The following is a 14,037-nucleotide window of genomic DNA, read 5'->3' on the forward strand; positions in this document are numbered from 1 at the left end:
TTACAATTAGCTTTCGGAAACATAAGAGTAAGTGCTAATAACTACGCACATTTGACCCAATATGACTCTTAAGCTTACCCAATATGACTTCAGAAAATGTCTTTCTCATGTATAAATCCCATTGATATAACAATAATATATGGCGTATGTAATATACGATTCGCGATTAAGCTGTTGTAGCTAGCTAACTACCTTCTGCTCAAAAAGCGAATTCTCAGCGAATTCTCTTTTACCGATTCAATCGACTTAAAACGCTTACCACGAAGGGGCAATTTGAGTTTCGGGAACAGGAAAAAGTTGCACCGATCTAGATCTGGCGAATATGGTACATGGTACCTGAGCGATGACAGTGGTGCCGTGTTTGGTCAAAAAATCGCGTACAACAAGAGCCGTGTGCGATGGACCCTCTTTGGATGATTAATACCACTCTTATGCCTGTGTTCGAGATATAGAAGAGTCCCCTTAGGCTTTCTGTACCATTTTCAATGTTTCAACACATAAAACTTCGTTCAAAACACAAAATTTCAAACAAACTCGTTGTTCAACTGAATTTTTCATAGTAAAAATCGCTAAATGCACTTGAGGTAGTCTCCCATCAACATCTGCTGTAAACAAACTAATTGACAGATGGCGCTCAAAGCTGTGCCATATGTCAAGAAATGGTGTACCAACATAACAAAAAAAATTTTTGAAAAACATCTATTAATTAAGGAGTATTTAACAAAATCCGAGTACTTATTGAGCAGAAGATATAGCTATAGTAACTAGATAAATAAACAATGGAATTGAGCAAATGTATTACTTAAGTACTGTCGCCCACAATTAAGCTATAGTAGATTAAAAATTCAATATACAGATACTGTATTTTCTGCAATTGAACTACAGTGACAGTTGTCAGCTATTGTACTAAGCGAGTATAGTTTAATCAAACTATAGTAAAAAGTAAAATACCATATAGTAAAATCTCGACCAAAAATCAGTCACGAAAAAGACGAAAGAGATTTTGAAAATTAAATAAAAGAACATACGAAAACAGGTGTGCAGGTGGAGTAAAAGCTGCTCAATTAGCCTAAGATTCGTATCGATGAAAACATCAGCTCATTTTGATTTTGTATTTCTAGTAATTATGCGCAGAATGGTAGGCATATTAGAATCAGTCGCGCACTTTGATGAATACAACATTTGACCATTTGATGTTGCATATATTGTTAAGGGAATTAGAAAAAGAGACACTCATAAGCTCAAATATAGATGTACATATGCCTGGATACTATACAGTTATAATTTGAGATTTTTAATCCTGGTAGGTACTTGTTTTATAAAGCTCAAACTATCTGAGAATATGACCATTGCTATTATCTGCGTTATTAATATTCATATATCATACAGTTTTTATAAGAAACTGTAATATATTAAAAATTTTAATGTAAAGCAATTAGATGTTGAAAATTTTCTATTAACACCAAACTCTACTCTTTCCTATCCTTTTATTTGGATTATAGCAACAACTCTGAAGAGGCAGAACCCATTTTAATGCGCGCAGATCTTAGATCAGTCATCGAAAAATCATGAAGTTTTTGAGGAATACATAAATAAGTCAGTATGAAGCGTGGGATTCTGCAGAAACCTCCCAACTATCAAATGCAATAATTCGGAAAAGACTCAATACGAACATGACCATGAACGTTTAACATAAAATACGTCTTATGAGTTGATAGTAGTTCCTTAATAAATTTGAGTTTGTACAGAAATAGCTTCATATCACAATGGACTATGTGTATAGAGTGACCCGGGGATGTGCATTTACGCAGAACGGTGCGAATCCGATATTCATGGACCCTTCATTATTGGCTTCTAGGGTCGTGATATATTTATTGAATCGTCTCCTCTATGTAACTTTGCACAAGTATATTAACAAATTCACTTGCTGTGTTATATTTGTATGAACTCATAAAGTTTATCAAAGCTGTATTAGTTAAACTTACTATAAATGTATTTTCTTAGGTAAATAGAATAAATTATATATTAAAATTAACTGTAACTATAATTTATGTTAATAAAATCATCAAAGTGAAGCCTTATTTTTCAGTAAAACCAAAACTAAATATTACACTTGTTCTAATTTGTTTCTATCTTACTATAAATATATTAAAAGGACTTCAAAAAATGAGATTTTTATTAATCATAAAAAAGAAGATTTAATTTTATTAAAATTCAAATATAATAAAATAAGTTTTCATTGATTTTTTAATGAATTTCATGAATCATTCAAATTTAATCTAAGCAAATAGTTAAAGTCGTAAAGTCACAAAGCCCAGGCATATTAAGTTAACGATTTTTTGTGCTATTATGATTGTTTACTTATTCAAAACGAAAAAAGTAAACCAAATATACAAAAAAAGATATCATTAATACTAACAATATTTCTCACAAATTGAATATCCGTTGAGCACAATACAAGGCCTATGGCCCGTCCTTCGATTGGCGTATTTACATTTTGTGTTAAAATTCACACCCAACATAGATTTCCGCATGAGCTAATTTGTATGCTCGGCATAGTGTAAAAGCAAAAGGCCTGTTAAATCGACAATACGATTTACTGCTACTCGTGTCTTTATACATACAATCAAATACATATAACTGTATATACATATATATATGTATAACACTTCGAACAGGTACCAGAATATTCAGGCCTCAATGAATGAATAAACGAATTCAATAGTTGAGCACACAAAAGCGTACTAACAATTCGTATGCCAAGCCGCAATTTGTGTATTTGGGCTAATGTCGAATTTAAGCACAAAAGATTGGTTTCATTCGTTATAACTTTTTTATGCATCCATATCCCCGCTACCATTTTGGACAACTTAAATAGATTGAATTCTTACTCTGATTCAATTTCTCTTTGACTATTTTTTCCTTCTTTTTCCATCGACAATATTACGGAGCAGCTATTATTAACGTTTGCAGTCATTTGACTTGCTGTGTAGTTTGTTGGCTGCTGTCCGTATCCTGCCTGTTTACATTTACATTATTAGTAACACCTCCTGATGGCATTGCCATCGATGTTGTTAGTGGATTAGTATTTGGCTGGCAATCTTGCAGATTTGTCATTTAGTGCTGGCAATACTCGATACTGCTGGCAACGCATATAACGATCGGTCGTGGTGATTTGTATTTATTACATCGTTTTGTCTGTGAAATCGAGTAAAACTCCTTTTGCATGTTTTAGTCATGCTCGTAATCGCAACGAGCTTGTAGTAAAATTTTCGCTCGATTTGCTCAACCAATATTCAGAGTATTTGTTTTACATGTTAGTTTGTCTTGGCTCATTTGCTGGCTGGTCGTTCCTTTAGCTGTTCATTTATGCTTGGTTGCACAATAATTGAGGTAAAGCTTTCAAATTACTTTAGCTTAAGTATGCATTTCCTTCAGGTTCAATATCTTCTCTCCATTTCAGCTAATATGACAGAGTGTTACCGATTATCGATTCAAGCCATTTTCATTTGTACACATATTTTCATTGAGCCTTGAAGATGAGCAAAAAATGCATCAAACTTTATATTTATTTTAGTGGAATTAACAATGAAAATGCTTAACACATCAAGAGTGGCATATGTGTAGTATACTTGTGGCATTGTTTTTCCAAAAACCCGGAACACAAATTTTCTAATATCCTTTCGACAGAAAAGAAATATATTTCTATTTTATGCCACATTACGCACAGATTTGAGTACTTCACATAATACTGAGTCATGTGTGAAAGGATATATTTTCATTAGCAAATTGCAAACTCGAAACGAATGTGGTGCAGAAATCACATCTAAAATTAAAACAGAAAATATCGAGAAATAAGGAACGAATTTTTTCTGCTCTTAATACTTTTTGTACTGTTTTGAGGCGAAATTTTTTCAAAAAAACAAATAATAAATGATTTTTGCACCGTGCTTTCTATCAGAAGTCCATATTCGAGATAAATAATTCATTGTTTCATGACATAAAAAGAATATGAAGTAATGTTTGCTTGATATATAGATTGACGTAATATATGTATGCCACAGAAAATCTCACCCGGAAAACGTGTTTTGTTAGGAAAGTATCTGGGTATATAAGTAACAACAATCAACGGTGAATAAATCTTCAAAGTCTATATTGAAAAAAGTAAATACGGAAACTAGAAGCATTCCTTTATAAAAACTTCAGTATATATAAACATATATATAAATATTAGACCCTCCACAATAGATATAATTCGGTTGTGACATGATATGGTTTGTTATTACTCTTATTGATACTCTTATGTGGGTTCCGGGAAAAGCAGAACATGAGGGCAATGATTCCCTAGCAAAAAAGCATGCATGTACTCCTTTCATTGCTCCAAAACCCTTCTGTGGGGTAACAAGTAGCTTTACAAATAACTTCATAAGCGTACGGGAAAAATGAAATCTACTTGAATACTGGAGAGCCCAAACAGGTATGAGGCATTGAAGAACATTTATTGATCCCGAATACATGAAAGTTGATGCTATCCTTAACCTCAGGCAAATGATATTAAACTCTACATTGAATTTCTTAGAGGACACTGTTGACTCAATTACCACGTGAAGAATTTAGTTGCCATAGAAAGTAATTCCTGTCGACTTTGTTATGAGGAGAAGGAAAAATCAGAACATATTCTATGCAGCTGCTCAGTAGGGACAAGACATGGACTTGACTACCTTGGAAGCGGGATCTTGGTTCCAAATCAAATAGGTAAAATTAAACCCACAGCAACTACGAGGTTTATAAATACTCTAGAATTGTTTTAGTTGGGCTTTTAGGCACTCAATAGATCTTTTTGGTCGGGGTACATCCATAGCCTATTATTTGATAATAGTAATAATATGGATTATTTTGACGTATGAGTAGAAATATGCACAAGAATTCGCTGAATGATGGTAAATGTTGGAACAGCACACCGCCCAAGAAGTGCCCCTACTGAAGTGAAGGATTAGCTGGAGTAGACCATGAAATTCCTTGGGTCCTTTTTGGTCCTTCAATTATCGGATATCGTTACTGAGTTGCAAGCTGCTCATTTAGCTTGAGAACGATAGCTTTAATAGTGATATATTGATATTTTCTTTTAAAAGTGAATTGGTAATGTATAGTATATATCACTATAAAAGTGCATTCCATATTTCTTTGGAGAACTTTGCTTTATAACTCGATTCAAACTTTACTTTGTTATCAACTATTGGGAAGATATTCAACTATTTATTATTCGTAGATTAATTATTATTAATTATTAATTGAAATAAAATCATACAGCACTTAGACTTTAGAATTTTACTTAAAATCTAAATTGACAATCTTCATTTTTCAAATTTCTTTTTGCTGTAAAAAAACCTTTAATTACTATATATGTAAGTACAAAGGATATAAATCTATCTGTTGTTTCAAGCAATATCACAGCATTAGCAAAAAATTTTGAATGAAATCAGAAATTGGGATGTGTCTTATCCATTTGTCATAAGCTGGCATATTTTTTCTTCCAATATGTATAAACTTTTGTGGCTCGTTTCCCTACATAAATTTGCTATATTTTTTTATGTTAGAGATATATTGTTTTTCCCATTTTCTATCTTGTTTTTCTATTCTACTGTTAGAACAAAGTTAGAAAGTTTTAGCAAAAACGTATAGCATCTGCCCTTCCAGCTAAACAACACTTGACCTTATTCCACTTTATAGTTAATTGCATGCATACGCAACTTACTTTAGTAACACACTTCAGCCTCTGAAAAGTACAGATACTGCATATTCATACACTCGTATCCCTTCCGTAATATACTAGTTTTGATTAGACTCCTCAGAGAGTCTTTAAACTTACCAACTACTTGCAGATGCACTCGTGCACTAACTTTTGGCTCTGTTGACACTTGACATTCATATGCGCCTGCATCTCGTGCCTGCACGTATTTTATTTGCAGCGTCCAGAATTTATCGGGTTGCTTCAAAGCCAAAAAGCGTTGGTCAGCTATGAACACAGCTCTGGAAAACATAAAGAATACAAAAAGTCGAAAAATTATTAACGAAACTTGCAGTAAAAGTAAAGTAGATTAAGACATAAAGTATGTTTAATATTTTCACATATGGTATGTGCACAACGAAGAAATTTAGCTCCATAAGTGGGAAAGTTAGAATATACTTCGAAATTGAGTTCGTGTTGGAATTTTTTTAATTGCTCCACACACAGGAATGTACTGCATTACAAGGCTTCAGAAGTTATGTTGCAGTTATGCATTTAATTCCATTTTAAATTCCTTGATATTAAATTTACTCATTATGGTCTTCCACCCACATATTTTGAAATGAATAAACGAACAATGAAATAATTTACGGCATCATTAATTAAAGTACAGTAACATATAATTAGTCCTTAAAAATTTGTATAAAGTACAGAGTTACAAGCTTTGATATAGTATATAGTATGACATTCAATTGTAATCACTATAACTTCTATCAGAATATTAAACTACGCGTTTGCAAATTAACAGTTTTTAAAGGTAATAGACCTAAGACACCCTAAATGGGTCCATCTTTAACATTATACTTATAAGTATGTATTAACTCACGTGAATACGAAAGATTGTAAGATTTACATTATTGATGAAATTTTATCAAACCTTCGCACCTAACAGAAATTACATATAAATTAATATTCATTCAACGACTATTCAACATATAGTATAATGCATTTTCCAAATACTTAAATATTGTTAAAAGTAATACATATTAAAATTATAATAACATAATAATAGTAAAATAGTTATTCCATTACTAATTACTTAACTAGTTGAAAGCAGCAAAACATAACCATACAGAAGTTCTAGTCACACTACAAATCCTACAAGAAGCCAATCTGAGGTACATCCTCTTTAACACTATAATAATTGATATTATAATAGCTATAAAAATACTACTAAAAGATATGTAGTTGCAACAGAACATTAAATATTATTCTACGTTAATAATGCATTACTCTTTTCAAACAATGAAAACACTGTCATGTTTGCTTTAAACGCAAAGTTGAATATTTATATATATCACAACCAAATACTTAAATCTTAGCTAAACCAAGACTACTAGAACTCCAGGTAGTCTAAAAATGACATCGTCAAAAGGCTTGAAAGCCAAACCACAAGCTATAAAGCAACTCAGATATCGGAGTGTTTTAAAATAAGGACGATCATACTTGAGCGATTACAGTATATGTACGTGAGTACGTCCTAACCATAGTAATTAAGATAGGAGCTGACATTTCAAACACCACAGATACGTTTTCGAATATAGAAAAAGGTTGTAAGCTCATACTAAAGAGCTTACATATAGTGAATAGAATTAAAACCCCTCAAAGACACAGTCTTTAAGTTTCTGTTAAAGATTCAATATTTTTTTTCAATGTTTGTATTTTCACTTTTCTGATTAATGGTACAACTTACTAATCCCTGAAGCCGTTTACTCTTCTTTTTGACTGAAAGTTTGAAAAACTAATTAGAAGGTATTTGATTTTGAAAATAAGACCCACAAATCTGAAGTCCTGTAATAGTGTTGGAACGTATGCCATACATTCATGTTTTGAATAGCTCTTTTGTAAATGATTTCGTTGTTATTGTGGTTATAAAATGTAAACATACAACTGTTCAAGTTGAAACTCAAAGAATGATTTTAAATTGCATACCAAGGATTTGTGCCGCATTCATTTGTTCGCATTAGTAGAAGTAAATTGCATTTAGGCGATTAATCGCCAGCAATTGATTTATGTGTTTGAATTCAAACTGAATGCATATCTACTTCGAATCGGATTTTGACTAAAATTGGTTGCAAATTGAGAAAAAGAGAAATTTTTTCCTATTTTATTGAAATGAAAGCATTTCAATTTGATTTCCACAGTCATTTAAATTTGAGGTCTGTATACGTTTAATTTTTTTTACCAATAAATAGTAAAAACTTGTTTTAATTAAATAACATAGTATAAGATAATTAAATGTTAGTAGAAGAAGATGAGTCAATTAATATATTAGGATTGTATCATGAACTTATTAGATAGTTATGGATCATTATATTGATAGTTCTGATGGATTTAAACATTTTAATCGTCTATTATATGTGGCTTCTTCATTTGGTAATAATAATTAAGAAATATTTTAATCATTGAAAACATTTTCTTGTCAACAAGCTGTAGTATATGTAAGAATATTCAGTAAATAATATAAATATTTTTTATAAAATTAATTTAATCATCAAAAACATAAAACAAAAATATAAACAAATCTCTTCTAAGCCAGTTAACAGGTACTCGTTTCTGTTCAGGTTTAACTTTCCTTAAAACTTACAATCTGAAAAAATCCATTTAAATAATAAATTCTTTCTTCTATGTATTATATGTTAAACTTTTTAACAATCTCAAGTTAAAAACACTTATAATGAAAAGTATTTTATGAGAAATTCACATGTCTTTTTTTTGAATGTTGTATGGAAAGAACAGAAATTGTAGCAAATAAAAAACACCAACCCACAAAACTTATGCAGAATCGGGTCATTTCCTAATGTTACCACAGGGTTGCATCAGAGAAAAAAAAAGAAATAGAAAATTGTTTGGTTGTAAAAATTGTAGCAAAGGAAATTTGAACAAGGACAAGAAATATGGCAACAAATAAGGAAAAACTTTAAAACGAAATATGAGCATTTTGTAACACTGGCAACACAAATCTAGATAAGAAATGCAACTTAAACACCAACAAAAATGCCAAGCACAACTAAATTTGGCCCTTTTTCCATCAGCTCCAGCAGTAGAAGCAATGGACGCAGTGGAAGTGGCAGTAGCAGTAGCAGTGGCAGTGGCAGAAGCAGCAGCAGCTCTTCGGAAGGTTAGTGCAGTGGGAAGATTTTAGTGTCGTTTTTGTTTATATTCATATGCATGGGTACCGACCGACCCTGATGTAGGAAATGGCAAAAGTCATAAAATGTCGAGTTTATGAATGCAGAGCGCAGAAGGTTTAATCTCAGTTGGTGGAAAGTTGTTAGTAAGATTCTAGCAGCAGGAAGCGCTACTTCCATAACTTTTTTTGCATCTTTAAGTATTAAAGATTCATTGTAGTGAAATTGTGTGCATCTTTTTTTATTATTTGTTGATGCTGTATGGGGTTTAGCAAAAATTGCTGGAATTCCATGTGAAATATATTGCAACAATGACATTTAATGCAATATGCCAAAGTGTACACCGCAACACATACTAAAATATCATTTGTATGGAAAATCTGAAAGGCGTCACAAGTGCTAATGTTACGATATTGCGTGTCTATCATGAAATAATGTCAGAAAAACTTTTTCATTATGTACTACATGTTGTTAAATTTGAACTTTCTATTGAAAAATATTTAAGGAAATAAAGAAATTAAGTCTTCTAAACAAACTTAAGCTAAAGATTAAGATTATTATTAAGATTATTATATCTATGAATGAAATTGCGCACTGGTAATCATTAATAATTACTGAAAGTCAATTCTATACACTCAGAAAAATATGCAGTAATCACGTACTAAAATTTTGCTTATGTGGTAGAGCAGATATGAACCCCAACATTTGATATGGTTGAACCAACATGATGCGTCGAGTAAGAATATTTCAACCTAAGACCTAGTTATGCTTGAATCGATTCAAAAATCGATTCAAGCATAACAAAAATAGCTAGTGAAATCGCCATAGCTAACAAAATTAAATTAATAAATAATAAAAACGATAATATAAAACTTAGTTCCCAAAATCAACACGAAACAATACTATCCAATACACGCAAAGAAACTAATATGAACACGCGGCAGGCGTCAAGAAATGCGACTTCGGGTCATCTAAAAGAGAAAAAGGCTAAATCAGTTCAGGTGAAAAATATACAACAACAAATTCAACTACTTCAACAACAGCTTCAAAAATTGTATAATGAAGAAAAAAATAACCTCCTCCAAAATAAAGGATCGAATCAAGCTGCAGCCAGAAACGAAACCTCTGTTAACGACACTTGGACAGTAGTTAATAACCGTAAACGTCAACGCGATAGTCCAAGTAAAAATCATCAAGTAAACCAAAAACAAACCAAGCTAGACTCATACTGGCTAAATGAACCCGTCAAACCAAACCGATACGCAGATCTCCAGGAAGATGACTCTGAAGAAACTGAAGAATCGTTAAAAAATAATGATACGGTTCCAAAATTAATGAAACCTCCACCTATATTTATTGATAAGGTACATTGCATCAAGCCTCTAATAGATGTGTTAAACGAACATGCGGCAAATCAATTCGATTTAAAAGTGCTAAATCCAAGTCAAGTAAGAGTTCAACCTTCTACATCTGACTCTTACGTAAGCATTGTAAAGCAGTTGGAGTTAAAAAACACTGAATTCTACACTTACAAACCAAAAACAGAGAGAAGCTTTAGGGTTATATTGAAAAATTTGCATCATTCAACCGATATTGATGAAATCAAAAATGCACTTCTGGAGCATGAACATACGGCTGTAAACGTTTGGAACATTAAACGTAGAGGGTCAGGTGAACCTCTCCCCATGTTTATTATTGAACTTGCACCAAACCTAAATAATAAGGATATTTATTTGGTTAAGAAACTCTTGTATACTACAGTTACATTTGAACCACCTCACCCGAAACGGGAAATCCCTCAATGTGCAAACTGCCAACAGTATGGGCACACAAAAGGATACTGTCACCGCAAACCTAAATGCATCAAGTGCGCTGGAAATCATGCTTCTGTATATTGCGAAAGGAAAAGCAGATCCAATGATGTCAAATGTGTTCTATGTGAAGGAAATCATCCGGCCAACTACAAAGGATGTCAAATATACAAAAACCTGCAAAAAAAAATGTATCCCCAACTAAGACCTAGGGCGCCGGAAGTACAAATTCAAGAAAATCCTCTTCCTTCGCTAAACAAAAAACACATCACGACTTCTCATTCACCTGAAACATTCGCACAAATAGTGAAGTCAGACACCAGTAGCGAAACAGAGGAGAAGCTTTCACCAAATCCAAATAATTTTGTGGAAGAATTCCGTGAGATGACATCACTGTTGAAGCAAATGATGCAACAAATCGTAGTAATGACAAATTTACTGATCAACTTGACGACTAAACAAAATTCTTGATTTAGTAGTAGTCATATGGAACGCTAATGGTATATCAAAACATGCTATCGAAATAAAAGCATTTTTAAAATTAAACCAGGTCGACATAATGCTAATATCAGAAACCCATTTCACGACGCGTAGTTTCTTTAAAATTCCGAACTACGAACTTTATCACACAATGCATCCCAGTGGTAAAGGAAATGGTGGCTCTGCTGTCCTCATAAGGAACTCGATAAAACATTATGAAGCAAAACCATATTGCAAGAATGAAATCCAGGCAACAAACATTGTAGTACAAACTAAAGAAGGCGACATGACTTTCTCATCACTCTACAGCCCACCGCGCCACAGTATCAAGAAAGATATGTACATATCATTTTTTCAGCTGCTTGGATCTAGGTTCCTAGTAGGCGGAGATTTTAATGCTAAACACTTAAAATGGGGTTCCCGCCTAATATCTCCAAAAGGACGTCAACTCTTCGAAGCAATAAATGTACTCAACCTCCACACAATCTCAACAGGTGAACCCACATATTGGCCAACGGATAGAAGAAAAATACCTGACTTAATTGATTTTGCGGTATCAAAGGGGGTACGTATCGAAACAACTACTTGTAAGTCCAATTTCGACTTGTCATCTGACCACTCGCCAATAATAATCACTCTCAATGACTGCTGTGAAATTATGGAAAAATGTATTCTTCATAACAAAAATACTGACTGGAATAGTTACCGTCAACTAATTTCAATTGGTCTAAATACCGAAGTCAGGTTAAAAACTGAATCTGACGTAACTGAAGCAGTAGAGCATTTCAACTCTTGTGTCCAAATGTCTGCATGGGAATCAACTCCACCAATTTCTAAAAGTGTTAAGCAAGATTATCCATTTAACATTAGATACCTGATTAAAGAAAAGCGTAGGATGAGAAAACATTGGCAACAGTCGAGATTCCCTGCGGATAAAACTCGCTTAAACAAACTGTGTAAATTCGTTAAAGCCCTTCTTTTAAAGTATAACAATAATCGCACGTCGCTATACCTTCAAAACCTAAGTGCTTCATGTGATACAAAATATTCCCTTTGGAAAGCCATAAAAAAGAACAACAGACCGATTGTCTATCAACCACCTATACGCAAAATCGACAACTCATGGGCAAAAAGCGATATTGAAAAAGCAGAAACATTTGCGTTACATTTGGACAAAGTCTTTAAATCAAATGATAACCAAAATATGCCTGATGTCATGAATCAAAGGATTAATTTTCTACAAGAGCCTTATCAATTGGAACTTCCAATTAAAAGATATACTATTAATGAAGTTAGAGATGTAATAACAAAGTTAAAAGTAAAAAAAGCTCCAGGATACGATTTAATCACAGGCATGGCCTTGCAGCAGCTCCCACCAAAAAGATTTGTATTTCTCACTCATCTATTTAACGCTGTGATAATAAGGGGGTTTATTCCGCCACAGTGGAAGATAGCGCAAATCTCCATGATACCGAAACCAGGGAAAAGCCCAGAAGACGTCAAATCATATCGGCCAATAAGTCTACTTCCGATCCTGTCAAAAGTTATGGAAATCCTGTTTCTAAAGCGCCTTACTCCGTTTATCCAACAAAACAGACTCATACCTGACCATCAATTCGGCTTTCGCCAAAAACATAGCACAATAGAACAAATTCATAGACTTGTCAGACATATCCATAGTGCGATAGATGGTAAAAAATATTGCACTGCGGCATTTATAGATATTTCACAAGCTTTTGATCGAGTATGGCATGAGGGCCTCCTGTTCAAACTAAAACTGTATCTACCTCTAAATTTTTTCATATTTATAAAATCATACCTTTCGGCTAGGCACTTTTTCGTTAAGCATGGAAACGAAACTACAGTACTTCATGATATAGAAGCAGGAGTACCTCAAGGTAGCATAATGGGACCAATGCTTTATCTTTTATTTACTGCGGATCTTCCCCTTACCGATGAGAGTGTTATCGGTACATTTGCAGACGACACAGCTATTTTATCAGTTGACAGTGACCCAATCCGTGCTTCCACCAAACTTCAAACCTGCCTTGATAATGTTGCTCTCTGGATGATAAACTGGCGTATTAAACCGAATGAATCAAAATCTGTCCAGGTAACATTCACTACAAAACGTTCTACGTGCCCGCCGGTCTTAATAAACAATACTCAATTACCACAAGCTGTAGAAACAAAATACTTGGGCATACATCTGGATAGTAAGCTAACCTGGAAATCGCACATATTCAAAAAGCGTAAAGCCTTGGGTCTTAAATTACAAAACTTATTTTGGTTCCTCAGCCGAAATTCCAAACTGTCACTCGACAATAAGCTGCTTATATACAAATCTGTACTTAAACCTATATGGAGTTATGGGGCCCAATTATGGGGTACTGCAGCAGACTCAAACCTGGCAATTATACAGCGCTTCCAATCTAAAACACTACGAATGATCACAAACGCACCTTGGTATACAACGAATGAACAGCTACATAAACAATTACATGTTCGAACAATCAAGGAAGAAATAGCAAGTATTTTAAAGAATTACGCTCAACGCTTATATATGCACCCAAACCCTCTGGTTACTCAACTGATGTCCCCTTCCAATACCTTTACAAGGCTGAGAAGAAAAACATCGCGAGACATTTTAAATATGTATATGTAGACAATACACTTTTATTTTAAATATATATGGATATGTCACTGGGCATAGTCCATACGTGCCTTTCTTTTTATATCGTAATAACCATTATTACGATTTAAATTTATATATATTACTTATTGTCAGTCATTCCTGACAGATTGTAATAAATAAATGGATTTCAAA

The 14,037-nt window shown here is 33.2% G+C and overlaps 1 protein-coding gene across 1 annotated transcript in view; it reads right to left on the reverse strand.

Moving 5' to 3' along the window:
* LOC119676000 (zwei Ig domain protein zig-8) overlaps positions 1–14,037 on the reverse strand; it is a 336,138-nt gene that overhangs the window by 15,997 nt on the left and 306,104 nt on the right. The window contains exon 4 of the mRNA XM_038087221.1: positions 5,870–6,030. Within this exon, the coding sequence (XP_037943149.1) occupies positions 5,870–6,030 (161 nt within the window). The remainder of the gene's footprint in view (positions 1–5,869; positions 6,031–14,037) is intronic.

The sequence above is a fragment of the Teleopsis dalmanni genome, chromosome 2 (genome assembly GCF_002237135.1).
Source record: "Teleopsis dalmanni isolate 2A chromosome 2, ASM223713v2, whole genome shotgun sequence".
In the NCBI taxonomy this organism is placed as follows: domain Eukaryota; kingdom Metazoa; phylum Arthropoda; class Insecta; order Diptera; family Diopsidae; genus Teleopsis; species Teleopsis dalmanni.